We start from the raw sequence: 22,827 nt of genomic DNA on the forward strand, positions 1-22,827 counted from the left end.
TATAAAAATTGATTATCGCGATTTTTTTTAAACTCAAATTTAGAAAATACTCATCACTAAACTCGTTTATCTGAAAATTACGGTTTGCAACTGAGCCACTGCATTTAACAAACGGGTTGCAGTCTGTTTCATGTTCAAACAGCACTGAAATAAAATATTAAGGCTTAGTGTTACATTAATATAACATTCTTCCATGCTTAATGTGTGAATCCTAACCCGAAGTAAGACGTTTCGTTGAATATTCCCATAAAAAATTGCTGTTTAAAAATTGATAGTTGCTGTAATATCGCGATATATTGCCGAAGTGATTTTTTCTAGCACTCCTAATATATATATAAAATTGTTTTTATTTCCATTTATATTTTTTGGTATTTAATTTTTTAATTATATTTTTTAAATCTGTTTTTAATTTCACTTTTATTTTATTTTTTTATTTAGTCATTTATTTATTTTTAATTTTGGCTGCTTTGGTCCTCCATACATGCAACTGTCCCTTCTCTGAAGCTCAAAAACGAAGCGAAACAACACCATTTCAACGTTGACTCTCCTGGCCCCACAGAAACAATACTACAAGGTTGACCATCCATGTGTCTACACAAGTGTGGGACTGTGGGTGGGAGTCGAAGGTGCAACACACTGAATTTCTCAGTAATCCACAGAGGTAGAAGGTCACAAAAGTGTGAGCCTACCCTCCATGAGCTACTGCAGGTCATAATGCGGCCCCATGGGTGGTCTCACAGGAAGACAAATAGAGCGACGCAATTACTCTGTACACACAAACTGTGACCCAAAAAAATACTATACATACATATATATATATATATACATACATATATATATATACACATATATATATATACACATATATATATATATATATATATTCACATATATATATATACACATATATATACACATATATATATACACATATATATATATATATATATATACACATATATATATATACACATATATATATATATACATATATATATATATATATACACATATATATATATATACATATATATATATATATATACACATATATATACACATATATATATATATATATATATATATATATATATATACATACATACATACATACTTTTTTATGGTTCAGATTTGTTTGATAAGTTGCAATGGAAAGTTCTAGCCCAAGAAAATGAATGCCTTGGTTTCACAAAGCATGCGGAGACAATTTTTCTTTTGTATGACCTTTGACCCCTTTATATTAAACATATAAACAATGAACTTTGTGTGGGTGAGCAGTTGTCGCAAGGACAGACTCGCATGGATGGATTATACCTTTTCAATCAATGACAATGATAAATTAGCAATATTGCTTAGCCTTTTAAAGTAACAGTTAACCATGACTTTGGGGTGATGGTGAGTTGATGTTTATGTGTGGAACAAAATATGATAGCAATACAAGGTGTACTGCTAACTTGAATAATGCAGAGTTAGGCAACTCAAATAAGATGGATTTTTTTTTTGATTTTCTGATAAATACTTATTTGAGAGACGCAAATAGCTAACACACATCATATTCAAATGAATCTGCACTCTCATAAGTGGAAAAAAAGCTAAAAATGGTAGCAAGAAAGTTTTAACATACTTGTTTAGAATAAATACTTCTAATTTAAGTAAACTGCAGCTAATAAAAAATATGCACATTTAAAATGTAACAGGAAGTTTTGAAATGTTAGGTTAAGTTCAGCTTTAAGCAGTATGTAAACAAACTGTCAAATTGTCAATAAGTAAATTGGAAATCAGCCAATTATAATATTGACATTTGATTCTTGTGTATTGAACTGAATCACAAACGAAAACGGAATACAATTCAGCAAAGTGCGTCTTCGAGCACTCCCAATTGCTTGTTTTTTCCTTTGTACCTTTAAACTTCACTACTTACATCAAATATTTAACTGGCTTTCACATGACATTTTCGTCTTGCATCAAAAACAAAATAACTCCACGGTCGACATTCCACTAATTCCTTTAATACACAAAAACACTAAGATTGGGCCCCTTGGATGCTTTATTTTTTTTGATGATGGATGGTGCAAAATTATTGCGGGGTAAGCCAACAGCATGAGAAACAGGAGAAACAGGAATGTGCTAATTGGTTGTTGTCTGTGGTGATGGATGGAAACCACTTTATTAAGTATGCTAGGGGTGACCACTGGAATTGTTCTGGTCAGCGTTAAAATGGGAACTACCCCAAAGCCTTTTGTTACTTTTTCCACATAAACACAAGAAACACATACATCGGTTTCCTCCATGGGTGCAAGATGCTTGGCACAATCCAACACATCTGCAACAACACTTGCATCCCACAAAACAATTTTCCTGACAAATTTGAATGCACATAAAAGCTTTCAAGAGCAGCCCTTGTCCGTCAGTTTCTTCAGGATTGTGCGCCCTCCCCCCTCCCTTGGGTGTTTTAAACTTGCTGAAACTCCTTCAGCATAAATGATTTATGGCCAACTGTAACATAGAAGCTTGTGTGCCTGCCCTACTACAACGTGGCTCGCTGGTCTGGGTTGTTTGGCTTGGCCTTCGATTGTATTTGGCAAACCTCGTCAGTTGGGCAAATAATGAACTTGAAGGTGCCAAAGACACATTATCAATATCATATTTAATGGTAGGCACAAGCAAGCAGCTATGAATTAAGAGTTCTTGGTATTATGGCGAATCATCAAATTTTGCTGCTACACTCCGCCCACAAATAATGATAAAAATCATGCATCCCTACTAAGACGGTTTTGAAAAAACAACAACCTGAAAATGGCCACCCCAACTCTAATACCAAAATGGCTGACTTCCCGTAAACTGACCTGGGCAGCAGCATTTTGAAAAGCTTGCATGGGGCTATCGAGACAATTTTTGAAAGGAGCATACCAACTAAAATTGAATTTGACCACAACATGACCACATCTGCACATTTTAGTGAGTTTTTCAGTATGGGAAAGCCGTGCTAAAATTGTGATTTAGTTGGCCTATGAATTTTTAATCACGCTCAAGTCGTCAGTCAAAGTGTATTGGTTAAATCATCCTCGTGTTCAGTTTGCTACTGCTATTGCATATTTAGCATCTCGTAGTACTTTTTTGGGGTGAAATTTAAAGGCCTTGGCGACCAGAACGCAGCCTCTGAAACCATACTAACTTTGGCACGGCCGAAATGGACTTACTGGCTTTTTTCCCCCCGAGTTTGAAATCAAAAGGGTTACGTTAAATTATACCTACTATGTACTACTATGTGATTGTGGGAAAGTCCCACAAGGCCTTTTTGGTCCGTGCGCTTTCTGCCTCGGTGAGCCGCCACACAAGCTGACAATTTATGCGGCCGACGACAGCTCCCCCTGATCGAGCGCCAGCGCCCCGGTCGAAGCAGTCCTCTGGAGCTGCGGCGACGGCGGCTACTGGCGCTCCATCAAAACCCAGGAAAAGTCTTATTAGGGCCGCCGCTGGGTGCTTCCTGCTCGGCTCCTCACCCGGCTTAAGTTAAGGTCTACAGAAGTGCGTTTTTTTGTGTGTGTGTCACGTTGCCAAAATAATGTGGGGAACCGCAACGATAGATTGTCAGTAGAGCGCAGACCACAGCCAAGGTCGAACTGTTCAGTAAGTGTTTTCCCATTAGCAAGATGATTCCTGGTTCCCGGAGAATGACAACCAGATATATGTTTTGCCATTATGACTTGAGGGTGGTGGACACTTCCAAGCAAAGTCACATTTACTTGTACATTAATCACAAAAGACTCTCAAAGGGCTTCACAGTCGCATAGTTGACAAAGATTGGCGACATCCCCTGATCTAAACTCTCCACCATCGTGACTTGTGTGAATTGTCGAATTCATGAATAGCGAGCGGCATACGAGTCTCTAATGAAGAAAACAGCTGGCACTGAGATTGTGGACAGACAAAGCTCTTGTCCAGCTGCAGCACAGAAGTAAAACAATGAAAAAAAAAAAAGCTAATTAGCGTCATGGTGTAGCGTTACTTTAAAAAAAAAAAAAGTTGAGGCGCTTCAAAAGGCTAAGAACCCGAAACAGCGCCCATCCTCCCAATTTACATCGTGAAAACAAAAACAAACCGTCATTAAACACCGCGGGGTCTTTTGCTTTCCCACCCCCAGAGTGCTCGTGAGATGGAGCCAAGATAGAGGGTGTTGATATGAGCCAGAGCAGTCCAACTTGGCCTTCAAAGGGGATCCGTTTTCCGCACATGAAATAACGATCTCAGATAAACATGTTGCAAAGCAAAGCTGACGCAAGCCGCGCGCGGAGGGAGGGAAGACTGATCGTTATGGCAAATAAATGTCTCCGTGTTGCACCGCAGTCCGAAAGATGCATCTGTCACTGATGCTTATCACTGTATGTTGAAGCGGTTTCAGGAAGACAGCGGGGATACTAGCTAGATGTCAAAGCTTATACAAAGCAAAGATATGCATAAAGGCAGTGCCACAAGGAAGTCAAGTTTTTTTATGCATTTGATAAGGCCTTTCAAATTTTTCCCCATTTTCACTCACCTCACCTATTTTATTGCCACTGATGCCTATCCCTTGGCTGAAGGACAAAACAAAACAAAACATGCTGCATTGAGTACTGTGCAAGGACCACCCAAAGTCTCAAAGGTTCTCGACTGACATCTTAATTAAAATGCTCGCAAGGAAATTGTTTCAACCCAGATAAGCCAATTAGAGTCTTTTTGTGTGTGTGTGTGTGTGTGTGTGTGCCAAATTCTCTGTGCAGGGGGTCCTTGGTTTCAGGTGGACCGGTCATACGATGTTTCCAAATTCCAAAACGAACCAGTTTGTGCAAATGCGTAAGAATATGTGCACTGCAAAAACTAAGCATAAAAAAAAAAGAACTAGAAAGAATGAGGACTATATCAATTAATTTAAGCAAAATTATTTGCCAATGCGTTGGGTCAATGCTGAGTGTGGTTTGCGCCGGGGGACATAACTAGGGTTTTGCATCGAGATGAGGGTTAATTACGATCTCAGATTGTGGAGCACTCAAAGAGTAGAACTTCATCACTTAACCCCCATCACTTATTGTCGCTGAACAATGTTTGTGGCGCATCCAGAGGAGGAAACATCTGCAACATTACCCAACATTTGCATATGTGCTGCTTAGCAGAGACAACGCCGCTAACGCTGCTTAGCTTTTAGCTTTGACACGCTTGTGCTTGAAAATAAGGTCTCTTCACCAAGCCCAGCTTCCAAGTCATTAGCAGAGAAACTGAGCGATGCCATTTTACCATCCGAGACAGACACCTTCTCGCGGGCAGACTTTGCGGCCCCACGCTTGACATCTCTTCCGTCACGGCACACCCGCCTCTCTTCCTGCGCCCCAGGAAGCAAATTATAGCCAGGGAGTCGGCGTCCTGTTGGCAGGCAGGCGGACGCTTCTAAGGAAGCTGCACTGTGATTAAAGCGTGCATGCCCGGCGACACCAGAGGCTGAGCATGCCAGAAGGGTTGCCATCGTGATGCAGGTCGGTTGGGCAAGCCTGTTCACACCGCACGGTACACCGGGAGAGACGTGTGAAGTCATGCTTGGGATTCAGCATGTTTGTGTATGTTTACGTTATGGACTTATTCATGTTCAGTAAACATCCCCAAAAATTGCCGGCCCACTAAAAAGGTTTGTACTGTAATTGTCTAAACAGGTGTCCATCTTTTGGAATAAGTGTCACCAAATTGTCCACAAAAAGCCAAAGAAAAAAGCCATCATTCCTTTGATGCTCACAAATCTCTGTGTGGATTTATTAAAGGAGCTTTATGGACCTCATTTGAGCGCCTCACAAACATGCTGATCTCGAGTAATCTCCCGCCCACTCCCACCACGCTCCCCCCTTTTTTTGTGTTTCATGTGTGAAGTTGGCCAACACTTTAATGACCCATTTAGAAAACTTTTACACCTGCAAAGATAAGCTGTTAAACTATTCCTTTTACAACTCAGTCATCCCCCGGGGGTTGCGAACCCCACCTGTTAGCTCAAGGTAGGTGTCGTTATTAGCGCTGGAAAAACATACAGGCACTGCAATTAACATTGATCACACTGTTAATCAAAGAGCTACGACGGCACAGGGGAGGAGCGGGTTGATACAATACGTCAAGATCAAGAGTCGAACCGCATGATTGGCCCTGCAGCAAATTTAGATGAAGCACAACCCTCCCTTCATGCACAAAACAGAGGAACAGACGCACCTTTCATAAGCATAAAAAACGTCTGCATAAACAGTAAAGAGACGGATGCACTCAAGAGAATTCATTGATGTTTGTGTGACTGCAATTTTCTAAATTATTTAAATGACTTCTCAGTTATAAGTTGATTTTTAGTAGCTGAATTAATTTGTATAGATTATTTTAAACATACTTCCTAACCACAACCCCTCCTCCCGTTGACAAATTCATTTTTGATGTGGTGTGCCTCACACCCCACCATTGGACATAATATGTAGCTCAGTTTTTCATTTCCTAAAATGCCCTGTGTCCATAAATCGCGACATTGATCATGCTGCATCATATATTATATTCCTTTCTCTCAAGGGCAACCTGCTCAGGCAGAACAGTTAATAGGCTATAATGATTAGTGCCTTCTTCCGGTTGCTGCCAAGTGGTGAATTCCAATATGCCTCGGTCACATTAAACTATCCAACGTAAACATATCATTGATCATTCTTGATCAAACTTTGCTTTCTCTCAAAGGCAGCAATCTACAGTAAATAGGCCAGAACTATTAACCCTTCCAAAGGGAACCTTATTTATGTGCAAAATGTAGTTGTTCTTGTTTGCTAAGTAGTCTGCATCAAACTTTTTCTTTCTCTCAGAGGCAATCAAATTATTCTGCATGGCGCGGGAAGCTAAGAGTGTGCAATAGCGAGGAGACGGACTGTCGCTTGGCCCTGAACTACAGGTGCTCCGCGCCTGCCAAAAGTGACAAATTATAAAAATTACCGACCTCTGAATACTCACACTAAAGCCGACTTCCAAAAGAATGACGAAAAGAGAAAAAAAAAACGGGGAGGGTGAAATGACACGTCTCATTTTCACAAGCGTGTTTGGATGCGCTTGGATTTCGTCGGGTGTCCTCAAAAGTAAGTGAGTCATCTCTGGAACCGTCCTGCTGCGAGGCGCCACGCTTATACGTGTCACGCTCGCTAATGGGAAGCAGGACGGATTTTAAAAGACCAGACGACTCTGCCGCAGCCTCCCCGACATTTAAGTGTCGCAGAGCGCGCTTAGACGGGTCTGTAGGGTCCTCACAATTAGTTATTTGTCTGACGCCCGAGTCGAGAGCCACGACGAGGAAGTCTTAGCTTAAGGGCACCAAGGAAGTGACAGCTACTTCAACCTTTCAGCGCACCAGACAGATGAAAGGAAACACTTGGCTGACTTGTTAGTGTCAAAGTCAAAGGATTTCCTCTTAAAACGTTTACTTATTCATCACGAGACAGATAGCGCCGCTTTAAAATCATTCCTACTTTTTTCTTTGGGTGTCACGGTTTAACTGTGCACTAAGGATGTGCATAAGAATAAATTGATCGTTAATGTTTTGCTTGATTGTGCGGGTTTGGCATGAGCGATGTTGCAAAGACTTATGCTCCTGGTATCAGAAGTCTTCAGATCTGAGACAGCCGCCATTCCGTGCTTCTACTGCTGCTGGTATGAATATATCAAGGCTAGTGGAGATTGGGTTGGTCTAAGCTAGAAACATTAGCTAACCCCGAATCATGCCACCTTATCCAGTCAAGCACTTGTGGGCCCATTTTGGACAGCCAGACATTCTCTGTGACAGAAATGTGTACCCTTGGCAGGTAAGTGGTGGCCAGACACAACAATGTAGTGGCCCCGCCCACTATTAATGCCATACCCTGTCAGTATTCATAAAATAAAATAAAAAATTTAAAACTCAGTTAATCACTCTAGGAAATTTTGTCCGATTAGGATGATTTTATACGGCAGCGTCCAAGTGCTCACTTCTGATCTAATAGCTATATATGTTTCTTTTTTGGGGGTTTTAACAGTCTATACCTAATTAAAATGAACACTGGGTAGTAAACAATAATACAGGGAAATTGCAGAAGTTGTACAATTTGTAATTCAGGTCGACCTTTCAAAAGAAATACACCTCATAAGGTATCTTTGCCGACTACAGCTTTGTAACCGTCCAAAGGTTTAACTCAGTAAGTGTGCCTCGTTTTTCTTTGTTTTCGGTGATAAAAAATGTAAATATGACCACAGAACCGAAAATGGAATTTTATGCGACCTTGAAAAACGGCACACACTGTCTGTGCTGGCTGCTAAATACAAGACTATGTCAATAATAATCGCAAAAGAACAAAATGTACACCCCAAAGTCAGCTGTGTTTGGAGTTCCTGAGAAACAACTACCATCCTTTATTCATTGAAGATGAGTGTGCGTTTTTGTTTTTAATACAATTGTTGACTGACTGTCAAAATGTTCCCTTTTTCACATTTACTGGTGGTCCTCAGTTTTTGATAAAGTTCTATTGATATGGCTTAAAAAAAAGGTAACCCGCCCGTATTTTCACCCAAACGTGCCATCAATGCTAACACAGTATTTGTTCAATCCATCCATTTTCTAAATCATTTATCCGAGTAAAGTCATAATTACGGAAATATTTACGCAAAAAAAACAAAATAAACTTCTTAGCCATAAACAGAAAACAATCAAACAACACTGCTGATCATACTTGTTCATTGTGCACTGTAGTGTTCTTAATTTTGAAACCTTGTAGGTCTTAACCGTCTAAAACAGAGAAAATAGCAAATAACGGGACAGAATGGATTACATTTGCCTGCTCAACTGTGAATACATACTGGAATCAGAATCCTTCATGCCAGCATGTGATCCGATGCGATAAAATGTGTTAAATGATGACCATGATTTACTACCAGCTCGTCTTATTAACTCACATTTCCCACACCTTGTAAACCTATCAAGTGTTCATGTTTAACAAATCAATGCCAACTTGGCAAAACTTTTTTTTTTTCTTCCCCTGCAGCGTCCACAGTCATGTTGCGTCTGAGACTTCCTGCCAGCCGCCATCTCTATAAACATCCCTCACATCTGACCTTTTAACAGTGCACCTAAAATCTCTAATTACAAAGACAGCCCGAGCTAGGAGAGTAAACGCCGGCGTTAGAAATAGACATTGGAACTACTGTACGCGAGTGGCCATTTGCGAGAGGCGCAATTCTATTCATAGCCAGCCTGGAATTAATGGCTTGTCTATAATGAACTTGGAAGCCCTACGCATGACCGAAAGATGCAACATGTCATTAAATCACACACATGTGTTTTTATGGGTTACGAACATGAACTTTGAAAAACTCGCTCAGTAGCAGCTCCTGGAAAGTTAGGAGAGAAAAAAAATGCAATGTTTATCATAACACGACGCCCGAAAAAGCCTCAAAGACCCATGTCATGAAAAGGTGTGCAACCTAAATTTACCTCTACAATTTTTTTGTCTTTACTACTGGCTAGCTGACTAACTACGCACGTCAGTGTATCGCCATGCGCGTATATCAGGGATAACCGTCTGCGGTTTGTCGTGTTTTATGAGAAAAAAAGTTTATTGCTTTGTTTGAGTCAAGCACGTCAATTTCAAAAACTATGGGCGTTGAGTTTATAGTCTGTAGAATATTGCATATTCTAGGGTGCAATTACACACTAAGTTTAGTGTTAACTATACTTTGTACAAACGTGACTCAACCACCCTGAAATGAATGTTTTTTTTCTCCCTTTTATATACAATATGTGTTTATGCTTGATACAGTCAGGATCCAACAGTAAAATTAACATGGATTAAAACCATGTGTGGATTCCTTTTCCTTCACTTCTCAGTTGGGCGCAAGGCACTGAATACCCCGTGTTTGATATTCAAACATCCAATAAGTGTGATTCGTAAATATCATTTTCCAATTACAGTCATTTCTGGACTACAAGCCGCTATTTTTTTCCCGCTTGCATTCGACCCTGCGGCTAATACAAAGGTGCGGCTTATCCATCAGATCAAAATGGGGCGCATTATAAAGGAAGCGCAAGAGCAACAGGCAAAGCACAACAAACTAAGTGAGCCCAAATGCAGTAGGAGAGACAGAACGAGAGCGAGACAATTTGCGCCCTCATTATGGAAAAGAAAGTAGCGGGAACATTAAAACACCTGCGGCTTACAGTCGGGTGCGGCTTATATGTGTAACAAACTCGAGTAATCCCCAAATTTAGCTAGCGCGGCTTATGGTCAGGTGCGCCCAGAAATTACTGTGGGCAGACATTGCAGTCAGTTGCCCTACAAATTTTGCCTGGCAAAACATGATGTGACCAGAACAAATAATTTGAGCTATTCCACTTCCATTCTAAAACATCTCAAAACAAGAACAAGACGACCACAATGCAATTGCCATCTGTTTATGATACTGAAGAGAAATCAGTCGAATGTGTGGAACGTATGAGCTGTTGATCCACTCTCATGAAGTTTGCTGTATAAAAATGAGGAACATGACGTCAGGTATGGGAACTTGGGTTTAAAATGTCCGTTGAGTGCAACCCTTCAATGCTGGTAAAGTCAACTTGAGTAGAGGGGGTGAATTCAAAAGGTCTTCGTGTGCGTCCACAGGCTGAGGGTCCTCCCAGGGCACCCGTGGAGCATAAACACTCCAGGGGAGGATGGTCTGTTTGTCTTTTCTCGCCTCCCAAAAAACATTCCTCTATAGCACACAATTCAGACATGGCGGCACAGGAAAAGCCAGGGAGCCCCTTTGGACGAGCAGTCACAAAGCTCTAGCAAATGTTTACCTTTGCCCGCTTCCTTGATTCCATCTACCTCAGGTGGCCTTTTGGCCTCCGTTACCGGCACATCTCACACGTGGAGGATAAACACTCCAGCTGAGCTCACGGAACCTGCAGAGCATGCATGGAGCCCCTCACGTCTCTTTAAAGAGCAGGCATTCATCAACGGCGCTGCTTTGCTGTGTTTTGTGTGTGAGAGGCAGAGCTTGAGACTGCGATGGCATTTGTGACCAATTTTTCTCGACGAGCGGTAGTCTCCGTCGCTAGATCACATTTAACACCCATTCAAAACCTCAGTTCACCACCTTCGCAATATCTCAAGACTCCGTCCTGCTCTATCCCTCCCAACAGCAGGACAACTAGTCCATGCCTTCATTTCACTCTCGACTGGATTATTGCAATGGGCTCTCCACCGGGCTACCTGGCAAGTCCATCCAGAAGCTGCAATATATCCAAAATACCGCTGCCAGGGTGCTGTTGAGAGCCAACAAATTCCCAAACTGCACTGCACTGTCTCCCTGTTTCATCCCGGATCAATTACAAAATTCTGCTACCTACTTACTCATAAATGCATCCATGGATTTGCACCGACCTACCTCAAAGAACTCATCACGCTACAATCCTCCACCTGCACCCTCAGATCTTCACGTTGCTCCTCCAAGTCCCTAGTACCAGGCTCTCCACCATGGGAGGCCGAGCTTTTTTGCGCAGCCGCACCACGACTCTGGAACAGGCTCCCAACCCAGTTGAGGGTCACCCAAAACCTGGACTCTTTTAAATCAGGCTTGAAAACCTTTTTATTTAGAAAGGCCTATGACATTTAATTATGAGCATGTTTTTATTTATTTATTTTTTCTCTGTAGCACTTTGGGATCATGGTGATGAAAAGTGCATTACGAATTGAATTTATTATTATTATTATTATTATTAACTCTTTGACTGCCAGACGTTTTCAGAAAAGGGATGCCGTGGGTGCCAGCCGATTTTAAGCATTTTGACTGATCTTTCAAGGTCCATAGAAAATTATGTGTTTGGACTATGGAAACACACATACTACCAAAAAAAGATTGGACTCTCATCTTTCACCAGAAAAAAAAGCTTGTTTCTACCTTATTCCGTTTTTCAGTAATCCACAATAGAAAATGGTTAGTTTCACCGTCTTTTAACGTCTTTGGCACTCCTCTGTAGGATTTTACTAAACGTTATTTAACGTTTTTGGCAGTCAAAGAGTTAACCAGGAGGGAGTGGGGCTGATGTGCACTGCAAATAACACCTTGCACATGCACAAGAAAATATTTTGCAGCATAAATTATGAGCCGGAAACACTATTACCCGGCCATTTGGCCTCAGGCTTGAGCTGACAAAACTTCGGGACCCGTTGCCTATTTAGAGTTTGACTAATCCAGGTTTAAAACTATATTGTTTTTTCCCGTACCTATGATTAAGGCCTTTTAAAAACATTTCTATAATCAATTTTTCCAAAAATCATGTTATTGTGCTGTACTTTCTTTGAATGATTTTGATAAACTAGTTTTTATTTCTTTGCTATTGAATGTCTTAACTCTTTCACTGCCAGACGTTTTCAGAAACGGGTTGTCCCCACTGCCAGCCGATTTAAGCATTTTGAGTGATCTTTCAAGGTCCACAGAAAATGTTGTGTTTGGACTATGGAAACACACATACTACCAAATGAAAGATTGGACTCTCAGCTTTCATCAGAAAAAGTTTGTTTCTACCTTATTCCGTTCTTCAGTAATCAACAATAGAAAATGGTTACTTTCACCGAAATTCTCTCTTTTGAAACAAAAAACGGAGAAAAAGAGCTTTTTGTGAAACGATGTTATTTCATGCACTCTAGTGAATTGTACACTTCTTTTTGTCCATGAATGATGCCACAAACACCTAAATAGTGCTTTACTTCTGTAAAACGCTTTCACCAACAATGAAAAAGTGTTTTTTGATTGCAAAATACGTTTATTTGCATTCAACAGTGTAACAATTTGACAAAACAATTTCGCAAACTATTTACAAATGTGTGCAACTGTGGTACTACTTACAATTATGTGGATGTTTCAAATACAGTTTTTCCTTTTGTAACGCTCTCCTGCGTGCAAGGAGACGCCAGGACTCGCACAACAGTTTACTTTCACTTTCACATTGGTCCGTTTCGCGTGCAAACGTTACACTTTCTTGACGGCCTTTTTTTCCGGGAAATAAAAAGCAAGTAGCAGACTGTACACACTTCCTCCGATGAATATGCATTGGACTCGGGGCACTCTCCGTCGTCCGATCGAACGTCCGCCTGTGCGTGCTCGGTTGTGTTCCGCGTTACGACACCGTCATAGCCGCCGCGTCAGCGGTTCCAATTTCGCCGTCAAGCTCGGATTCACCTTCATCATCATCGTCATCAATGTACTCTTTTAGCGTTGGTCGATGCCTTTTGTCTTGTAAGTGTAGAGCTGCTTGCAAACGTTCGCCATTGCCCGTTCCCTCCTCCATCTAGCTCCATCTAACGTCTTCTACTGCCGCGTCAATGCTTCTCAACCACGGAGTCACCACCCTCATCTTCATCATCGATGATGATCATCGTCGTCAACAATGTGCTTTTTCAGCGATGCTTTTGGTCTTTGAAAAAAATGTCTCGGGTGTGAGCTCCTCGCGACCGGCCGCCATTTTTCCTTTGTCTTCCATTCTCATCTCCTGCTCGACGCTCTAGCTCCGCCTCTACTGACGCCCACCCGATCTTTTCAAAAGAGAGTCATCGCTGCCCTCTAGGGGCCAAAAATAGTCATTAGGCACAACAGACAGACTTGAAACTTTCACCAGACATGCGGAAGGGTTTCCTCTACCCGTTTCAAAAAAAAAATAAAAAAATCATTGGATGACGTCTTTTGACGTCATTGGCAGTGAAGCGTAGGTTTTTACTTGACGTCTTTAAACGTCAGTGGCAGTGAAAGAGTTAAATTATTTTGTCTGTAAAGGTTTTGAATGCTGAATTTTTAGCTAAGCGAGTCACATTGTGTATGAAATGCGCGTAACAAGTATTGCCTAATGCAATACATATCTTAAAATGTTTCCGATAAACGCTTTTAGACAGTTTTCTGGTTGTGTGTGGGTGACAAAGGATGTGCGAACTCTGTCGGGATGTTGAAGAGGGTGCGTGACTTCAAAAATCTGAACTAAAGGCTGTTTTGACATATCTTAGGCATGCGTGCGGGGGATGGTCTGTGAAAAATATCGAAGTGGTTGCATGGCTTAATAAGTTGGCAACAATAAAGGCTTTTCTGATGGGTTTTTTTTTTTATGGGAGTGCGTCAACTCTGTCGGGATTTTGAAGCCATTGTGTGAGTTAAAACGTTTAGAATAAACATTTTCTGACAGGGTGTGTGTGTGGGATGTTGAAAGAGTGTGTAGCTTAAAATGTTGACAATAAAAGCTTAGACTATTTAAAGACCCTGTATAGCGAAAGTGTCTTTTACATTTGACACACCACAGGAAGAGAGGCAGAAGTAGAAAAATAGTAATAATAAATTGCGTAATATATTAACTATGTGCCTCCACTAGTCAAAAAATGGCAGTCTGATTAATATCCAGTTTATGGAATGGAATAAGAATTCAGCAGAAAAATCTATCAATTTGTATCCATCTCAGTCAGAGGTGCTAGCTACCATTTTGTCCTGTACTGCCACCTGCTGGCGACTGAAACTGGCATCAAAGTGCCCACAGGCTCAGCTTGCTTTTCTGGGTTTGGTCATGTGACACTACTGTTATGATACTTACTGATCTTGTCCTATTTGAGAGCCACTTTACAGTGCTCAAGTGAAATTATGCAGCATTTACATTACAGGCCAGAGCGAAAATCCACAAGGGGAAGGGAGGGGGGGGTGAGTGAACGTGATAAACAAACAAGGGAGAATTATTCAGGGTTTAAACACTTAAACACCCACTTGAGCGCTGCCTTTTAAGTGGGTGATTAAAACGTGCACCGAGCGTGCACGCGAGGCTCAGAGGAGCTCGGCGGCGGCACATCCGCCGCTCACCTTCGTTTGTCCCCCCCACCCCACCAAAACCGATGTTTGCGGGGGGGTGGGGGGTTTAGTTAAGTAACCGTGAAGGAGACACCGTTGATAAACTGCGGTCCACATTGCCAAGTGCATATTTGGGAGGGTGCGGAGGGGCAAAACACAATCCAAGCTGCTAATCCCCAGAGATTCCGCGCACATTCCACGAAGAAGACTTTGATCTCTGGTGTGCATCCGGATAGCCGACCCCAGACGGGACACACAGCACATTCAGTATTATTAACATATGGCATATGCATAGAGAAATTGTGTTATTATACATGAGGCACACTGAACTTTTGCCTTGAGGCAATATTTAAAACCCCTTTAAAAAAATGGCCTTTATTTTTTCATTTAATCTACTACAATAATCACCTGCATATTCACTACTAACAATTTCACATATGGACATTTATTTCACCGGAACCTACCCCCAGCTATTTGCTTAAAAACACACTTTTTCCTCCTCTTTTTTTTTTGGTACTCGTTCTGAAATGCCCTTAAAATGTCACAAGATACCACTGAAGCCATCTAAATAGGATTTGGTGTGAAGGAAGTATGTTGGAAGGATACATGTCAACTAAATGACAATCTGCGTGTGTCGGGAGGAGCTATTAGGGAGAGTCACATTGTGAATTTTTAATCAAATAATTTGTAAACAGTATATATGTAAGGGTAATGTACACCGAGTTTGAAAAGACTGTTTTGGGATCACATATTTAAGGTTATTTATATTTACCAACTTTAACTGTGAAGCGATGTCTCTACATGTTAAGTCATCTGCGAGGCCATTACGTTTGCACCATCAGTGCTGCTGTTTTGATTATCAACATTATTCAAATGGAATCAGCTGTTAATTATTTATTGTCTGTGTTGTGAGCAATATATTGGATGAGGATTATTACAGTTGTGTGCGTTTTTTTTTCTTATGAAAAAGGGGAGGTATTTTGTTTTGTGGATCAAACGCACCCGGCAACTAATTAGGGCATGATATCCATTAAAGGAACAGCCCCTATTTGGCGGTATACGGCAGTTTGCCAACAGGACTCCACAGCTCCATCTATCCATTTCCTAAAACATGAAAACTGAGATTGTAACCGCAAACCTCAAAACTGTGAGGCACATCTAACAACTCGCTCATGCTGTCCCTCTACTATTCCTTCAAATCAATAATTTCAGGGACTTCTCTCATCCATAGAGGAGGTAAAACTGTTATTTTCACACCATGCAACACCAAATGTGGCATTAAAGCAACCGGCACGTCGCCCCCGGCACCATCATTTCCACCCCATTTTCTCAAGGGAACAGTTCTTCCCAAAAAAAATTTTTTTTTTTTAAAATCACATGGCCCCCTCTACGGCCAGGTGCTGCCCCCTCAACCCCGCAACTCCTCCCCGAAAGCCTCAAGCTTTTCTTTGCTTTAGAATGTGCCTCCAAAAATCGCACACCGCCCCCACCCCCACTCTCCTCGCAGCCACTTCAAAGAGCAACAACAGGCCCTCGTCCCACGGGATGACAGAGGGGGTAGAGCCTGCTGGGAGTCGGCCATACGTCACACAAGAGGCCAGCCGGTAGTGGTGGAATAAGGGGTGTGTGTGTGTGTGGGGGGGGGGGGGTTACAAAAGCGCACAAAAAGGAGGAGAAGTCTGCGTGTGAAGGGTGCTTTCAGCATCCGAACGCTTTGTGGCGTTCAAAAATGCAACAGCGAAGCATAACCTGTCTTCTATTGGGCAAAGCAATAGGAGCCTACGTGCTTCCCAAAAACTTTTTACCTCACAAGGGAAAAACTGTTGGTGACGTGGGACAAGTTTTGTGGCAACTTGTTTTGGAGAATTCTTTCAGCCGCAGCAGATTTGCCTTTGATCAAAGGAAGTGTGATTGTGAAAACAAAATGGGACGATGAAAAATGTTTCGGCTTTGTCTTTTAAGGTTTTGAAAATGTTCATGTACAGTTGACAATGTCAGCAAGACAATCCTCGTTCAGAGACTACTAGAGATGCCAGGAAACTAGTTGGTAATGTCACGTTTGTCATTTTTTTCCAAAGTAGTCGTTTGATACCCATTCTTCTACTTACGGCTGGATTTATACTGTATGCCTAAAGTTCCAATTCTGGTTTAAGGCCTAAATGTGATTTCAAGTTGAGTTGTGGATCAAATTGTCAAATACAAAAAAAGTTTGTAAAAGTAGTTTTCAGTATAAAACCTTTTCTGCTGGTCTTAATGAGATGTTAACAATGTTTACTGGCATTAAAATATCATAATAACTCAGTAATATTAGTGTTGTTCTTGATGAACAAAAGTAAGAGGAGGGCTAATAATTACCAATAATTTTGCACCCGTGCCATGCACAGAGAATAGGAACCATCCGTTCCGTGAATAGGGAAATTCAATGTTGCGAAATGAGATTGAAATTATATTTCATTGTTTTGGGATTAAAGTTTGGGTTTTATTTCGGGTTCAAGGTTTTTAGATGAAAATTACAGGGTGTCTATAAAGTCTCTTTACCATTTCAAAAATTTATTAAAAATGCAATTGATTAGGTATTTTATTAAGATTTGTTCTATTGTATTCAGCGTTTATTAAAGTTTTTTTTTACCTTTTTCTTGCCATGTTCGCTGTAGCATAGCTTCATCAATTGTGGCAATGGCATCAGTAATCCTTTGCTTAAGGTCAGTAATGATAAACACTGTGTGTTTTTTTAAACACTGAATACAATAGAACAAATCTGAATAAAATATCTAATCAATTGCATTTTTTTTTTTTTTAATTAAATGGTACAGAGACTTTATGGACACCCTGTATATTTGCGCGGGTTAAGGACCAAAAAGTGCAACGATGCACTTTTAGGTCCTTAACCCACGCAAATAATAAGTGTTCATTGTAACGATAAAGCACTTGGGCAATAACAGTGCGTGGATTTGTATTATTCAGGTACAGAAAATCCAATATGGTACAAAAGCTGTGCAGAGTTTCCAAATGGAATATATTAGGTAAGGGGTAGGAACAAGTTAGTGCAGCTCAGCCTCTTGTTAGTGGACATCATGGCTTCCGGCACACTCGGCCCTTGTTGGAATGGAATACGGTTGTGATGTTGGACACACAATTTGGATCTGATCTGAACTGTACCAAATTTCAACGCTTGGTGGAAACACAGCTTAAATTTTATTTTATTTTTTTTTTAAATGGGTTGAGGGTGTCTGTACTTATAATACACAAGTGGAGCCTTGCCCCAATGGGAACACCTCCCCGCCAGGGCCCCCTTTCAAACGGCGTCTCGTTTCATCCGGCAACACAAGGCCACCGGGTAAACGCACCAAACAGATGGAGTCTGCGAGGGCAGAAGGGAGCACCAGTTGGGAGGTAGAAAGGGGGGACTTTAAAGACGGGGGGGGGGGGGGGTTGGGTTGGTAATGTGAATTTTTTTGCAGGAATATGAAAGACGAGTACCATAAACATTTGAAAGGGGGTTTGCTGTTGTGTGATGTTCAATGTCTACACGAAGATGTACATAACGCACACAACGTGATATTTACAAGGAGCGGTGCACCGACAGGCTGCAAACGGGGTATCACATGACCCCAATGTCATATGTCGAGCCCCACCTGCCAACACCGCTCAGTCACTGTCGCACCAGCGCCACGTACCACATGGCCGCAACGCTGCTCGTCATCCAAAATACAAATATTCAACACCAATAATGATCCTTTTGTTATGTTTTGTTCCTTTTCATTATAAAGCGCTGTATGAATGTGACAAAGACAGTTCGGCTGGCCAATAATTGTGCACTTGGAGGAGAACATAAAAAAGTCAAATTCATCCTAAAGTGGACTCACAAGGAAGTGAAGATAGAAATAATGATTACTACGCTTCACTTGCAATCAAGTGAGGCCTCCAGTTTATGACCAAGTCCCAAAAGCACGATGTTACTGGATGTGCCTTCTTGTTAACCATGTATTCTTACGCCGTTCAGCATAAGCTCCAAACCGAATATGTTGGTACCTCCGAAAACCGTGGATCCCCATCTTAATTCCAAGACTAACAATCCAGCGTTCTTAACTACAGTGTCAACAACCACGATAACGATATGGCAGTCAAAGACAACCGTAACAAAACACCTCATAGGACTTTAGACTCGCTGGATTAGTTTGTCTTCTCGCCAGCACGCCAATAAACGCTCCTATGGCAAGGGCTAATTTATTTATTTTTTTTACAGCGTGTTGCTTTAAAAAGCAACTATTGTGACCTTTATGAACCGTGGCATGTCTCTGAAGGTTTGGATTCCTCCTTATGGGCAGAATAAAGCTGTTCTTGCAAGCTGCATTCAGTAGATAGACAAGTGTGGGTGGTGGATGAACTCTTTCCTCCTTTTCCTTCAGAACGATCACCGATTTTCACCGTTTGAGGACGACACTGCCAACCAAAGAGGCTTAAAACTCCTCTGAAGCAATTCCAAAGGATTTCCCCCTCACTTGACAACAACAACAACAACACTGTGTGTGTCTGCGGCAAAGACATAAGACAAAAGCGTCGTTGTGCCCGACCAACATTCCTCGGCTTTTACAATTCTCACGTCACCAGGCTGTCACCCCATAATGCTTTGAACCATGTCTTGATCTATTGTCGCCTTTTAAAACAGAAACATCAACTGGGCTGAAAACCAACATTTGATTCTCCCTCAGAGACCAAACAAGTCTTGAAAATCACATTGTCAACATCAAATAAACATGAATAAGATCCCATCTCAGAGCTATATCCAAAATGTTGGATTTTTTTTTAGATAACACTGGTCCACTTGTCATTGATGGTGTCAGAGAGAGGCGATAATGACACACTTACAGACATTTGTTTAGGAGCGGGGTTAGCCAAAATGTTACTTAACCTATTTCCATGACATTTGATGTTGGAGTGAGGCAAGGGCTAAGAAAGAATCCATGAAATTTAGACAGGGATCCAGACAAAGCATTATTGAATGTAATGTCCTTCATTTAAATGTGTGACTATTAATAAAAATAATGTTCAGGCATATACATGAGATGATGTGTATCTTCTTCCATTTCATCTTGACATGTACAATCAAAAGCACACGTGTCTATATTGTTTCAAGGGTACAATAAAAGTTCAAATAATTAAAATAAAACAACAGAAACAAACCGAAATTAACACAACAAATACAGGGATCGGTTTAACAACCTAATAATAGCAAATTAAACTTCCCTGGATCAATGTATAAGTCAAGTGTGAGGACAAAATGTAATTTATTCCATTGGAATGGCGCGTTCGTAACTAAAGCCAGATTTACAAATACGCCGTATATGAGTTACTAGAGTGTGATCTGTGGTTGTTTGATTTTAGAAAGTGCAGAGCGGTATAAAAAGCACAGAGAGAATTTTAAATGTACACCTTTATAGATTCACAAACTCCTTACGCCTGAATTCTGTCATTAAGATCAAGGGTTTATTCAGCGAGAAATTACAGAACATGTTTAGAACTGCAAAATTGCACTAGATGCCCATCAAGATTCCGTGGATTCTTCCTTTCGCCTGTGCTTCGTTCGTTCGTATGATACAAAGGAAACTGATAAAGTGGTGTTTCGCGTCCTGCTGTATTTATTCATTGAAATTATTAAAAATTTGATGCAATGTCAACATTTTCGATTTAGCTCTTGTCCTAAGAGTATCCAAGCTATGGCTTGTGAACCGTACACGGCCTTTCATTTATGTCCAGTGAGGGTTCAAAAACTTTTTTCACCCCAAAAAGAAGCGTTCATGCACAACAGAAGACAGGGAGAAAATATTATGTGAAGGTTAGAGGACCCTCGGTTGACTCACCCGGGTGGCCAACGAGCACTTGGTCTTTAGATGACAGTCCTGCTGCTTTACCAGCCAGTCGTCCAGTCCCTTTCGAGCCAAACAGGCATTAACTACAAAGCTGTCGCCTGAAACAAAAGACAGCTTTATTATTATGTATTTTATATAGGCGGACAGTGGAGGAGAAGGGGGGGGGGGGGGTCGCGCACATGTTCACTCAAGCAAGTTCCTACTCTCTCCACAAAGTGCCCCAAATGTGTGCCCCTCCAACCATGCTACTTACCTTCCGGGCTCTCCCTCGCTTTACAAATAGCGGCTTTAGTGGATGCAAACCGCAAAAAAAGAAAAGAAAAGAAAAAGAAAGCAGACAATGAACACACTCAAGTACGACAATTGCAATAGTTTTAACAACACAAAACAAGCCCTCACCATGTTTCGAGTGCAGTTTACCCATCTCTCGGCATCGGTGCACACCATCAGACGAGTAATATAATCCCAAAAAAAAAGAATCGCAAAAGGGGATGGTGAAGAGAGCGGAAGATATCCGAAAAGAGTCCGCGGAGTACAAGAGTGCAGCGGGTGAACACTCACACACGTCCGCACGGCTGGCGAGCAAACAAGCATATGAGGTTTCAGGGAGGTCCGCCAGACGCTAGCAGTAACACAACAGTCGACGTCCGCTTAGGCACTTTCACAATAAAAACTACTTCCGCCTTTTGGAGCATAGCAGTAATTTGATTGAGGCTTTCATAATAAATCTACTTCTGCTATAGATGCACTCCCTAAAATAACGTTACGTATGCAACTGTATTTGTTATTATTTGTTATTATTTGTTAACCTGTTAACCAAAACTCGAGGTCTGTCTTATACCTAGAACTAGTAAATCTAGACAACTAAGCCAGGTAAGCAAACAAAGCTCATTACATGATTCTCCAACGTTTGTTTAACCCCTGGGCGTTATTTGACCATTTTTTGGCTTTTTGTTGGTTCTGACCAAGCCATTTCAAAATAAAATAACACCCAGGGATTTTAAACCTAGCAATTTTTACTTCTGAATGATGGCAATAATAGCTACCATCATTAAAACTTACATTAAATAAAAATGAATTTGTAATCTGATTAATCTCGCATCTCTCTCTCTCTCTCTCTCTCTCTCTCTCTCTCTTTCTCTCTCTCTCTCTTTCTCTCACATACACACACACACACGCGTGCGCGCGCGCGATCTCACTCATTTACGTTAAGAGAATTAATCAGATCACCCTTATTTTCTCTCAGTGACTTACCCATTTCATTTCATTCAAGTGATTTGTAATGTAATCTAAATTTGAAGTTTAAAAGCCCTAAGAGGGGGTGGGGGGGTTAGGTGGGGGTCAGTTTGAGTGTTTACTAATAAAGCATTTAACATTAAAGGCCAGGCTCCCAGGGGACGAGAGGGGCATCAGAGGGGGGGTGGGAGGTGCTGTGGTCAGTGCACATCTGCTCTTTGACATGAAAAGCTCTTTTTGGAAAATCTACAGTGTTTTTTTTTTTTTTGGGGGGGGGCAAGGCAGCAGATGAAAGGAGGCGAGAGGCTCTTTTGAAGTTGTCAAATATATAATGAAAGACAGACGCCATGGAGACAGCAGAGGCGCAATGTGATGGACAGACAGACGTCTCATGACAAAAATATGACACTGATGCTTCTTGTCCCATTTCTGTCAGATTTCACTAAGTAAAAAGGGTACGAGTTAGCTCACTTTGAAGCATAATATTCATCTTCATCCATTTTTCACATTTACACAGTGTTTCCTGTCACGTCTGCTAGATCCCACACGTTAGATCGTAAATGAAACATGAATTGAGGGGCTTGTTTGGTATAGCTTTGAAACAATAGATCAACTGTTCAATGTCAATGAGTGACTCAAATTAACTCAACTTTTCTTTTCTTTTCTTTTTTTATAGAGCACCAAAAATACAATATTTGCCTGTAAACAGATGTTTTCCATGTGAAAATTCCATCTCTTAAATACAGCCTATCGGCACGAAGTACATTTTAAAATTGCCTTAAGTAATGTTTCTACAGTCGGTATCATTGCAGCTGTATCGTGGTAAATGTGCTAAACTAGTCTACACTTAACTCATTCACTG

At 41.1% G+C, this 22,827-nt stretch overlaps 1 protein-coding gene across 1 annotated transcript in view; it reads right to left on the reverse strand.

Moving 5' to 3' along the window:
- The window catches only part of nkd1 (NKD inhibitor of WNT signaling pathway 1), a 37,238-nt gene extending 15,044 nt beyond the window's left edge, over positions 1–22,194 (reverse strand). The window contains exons 1-3 of the mRNA XM_077564521.1: positions 21,129–22,194; positions 20,983–21,015; positions 20,721–20,827 (exon numbers count right to left, since the gene is read on the reverse strand). Of these exons, the coding sequence (XP_077420647.1) occupies positions 20,721–20,827; positions 20,983–21,015; positions 21,129–21,153 (165 nt within the window). The 5' untranslated portion in view covers positions 21,154–22,194. The remainder of the gene's footprint in view (positions 1–20,720; positions 20,828–20,982; positions 21,016–21,128) is intronic.
- Positions 22,195–22,827: the final 633 nt, after the last annotated feature.

This window comes from Vanacampus margaritifer, chromosome 4 (genome assembly GCF_051991255.1).
Source record: "Vanacampus margaritifer isolate UIUO_Vmar chromosome 4, RoL_Vmar_1.0, whole genome shotgun sequence".
Lineage (NCBI taxonomy): Eukaryota > Metazoa > Chordata > Actinopteri > Syngnathiformes > Syngnathidae > Vanacampus > Vanacampus margaritifer.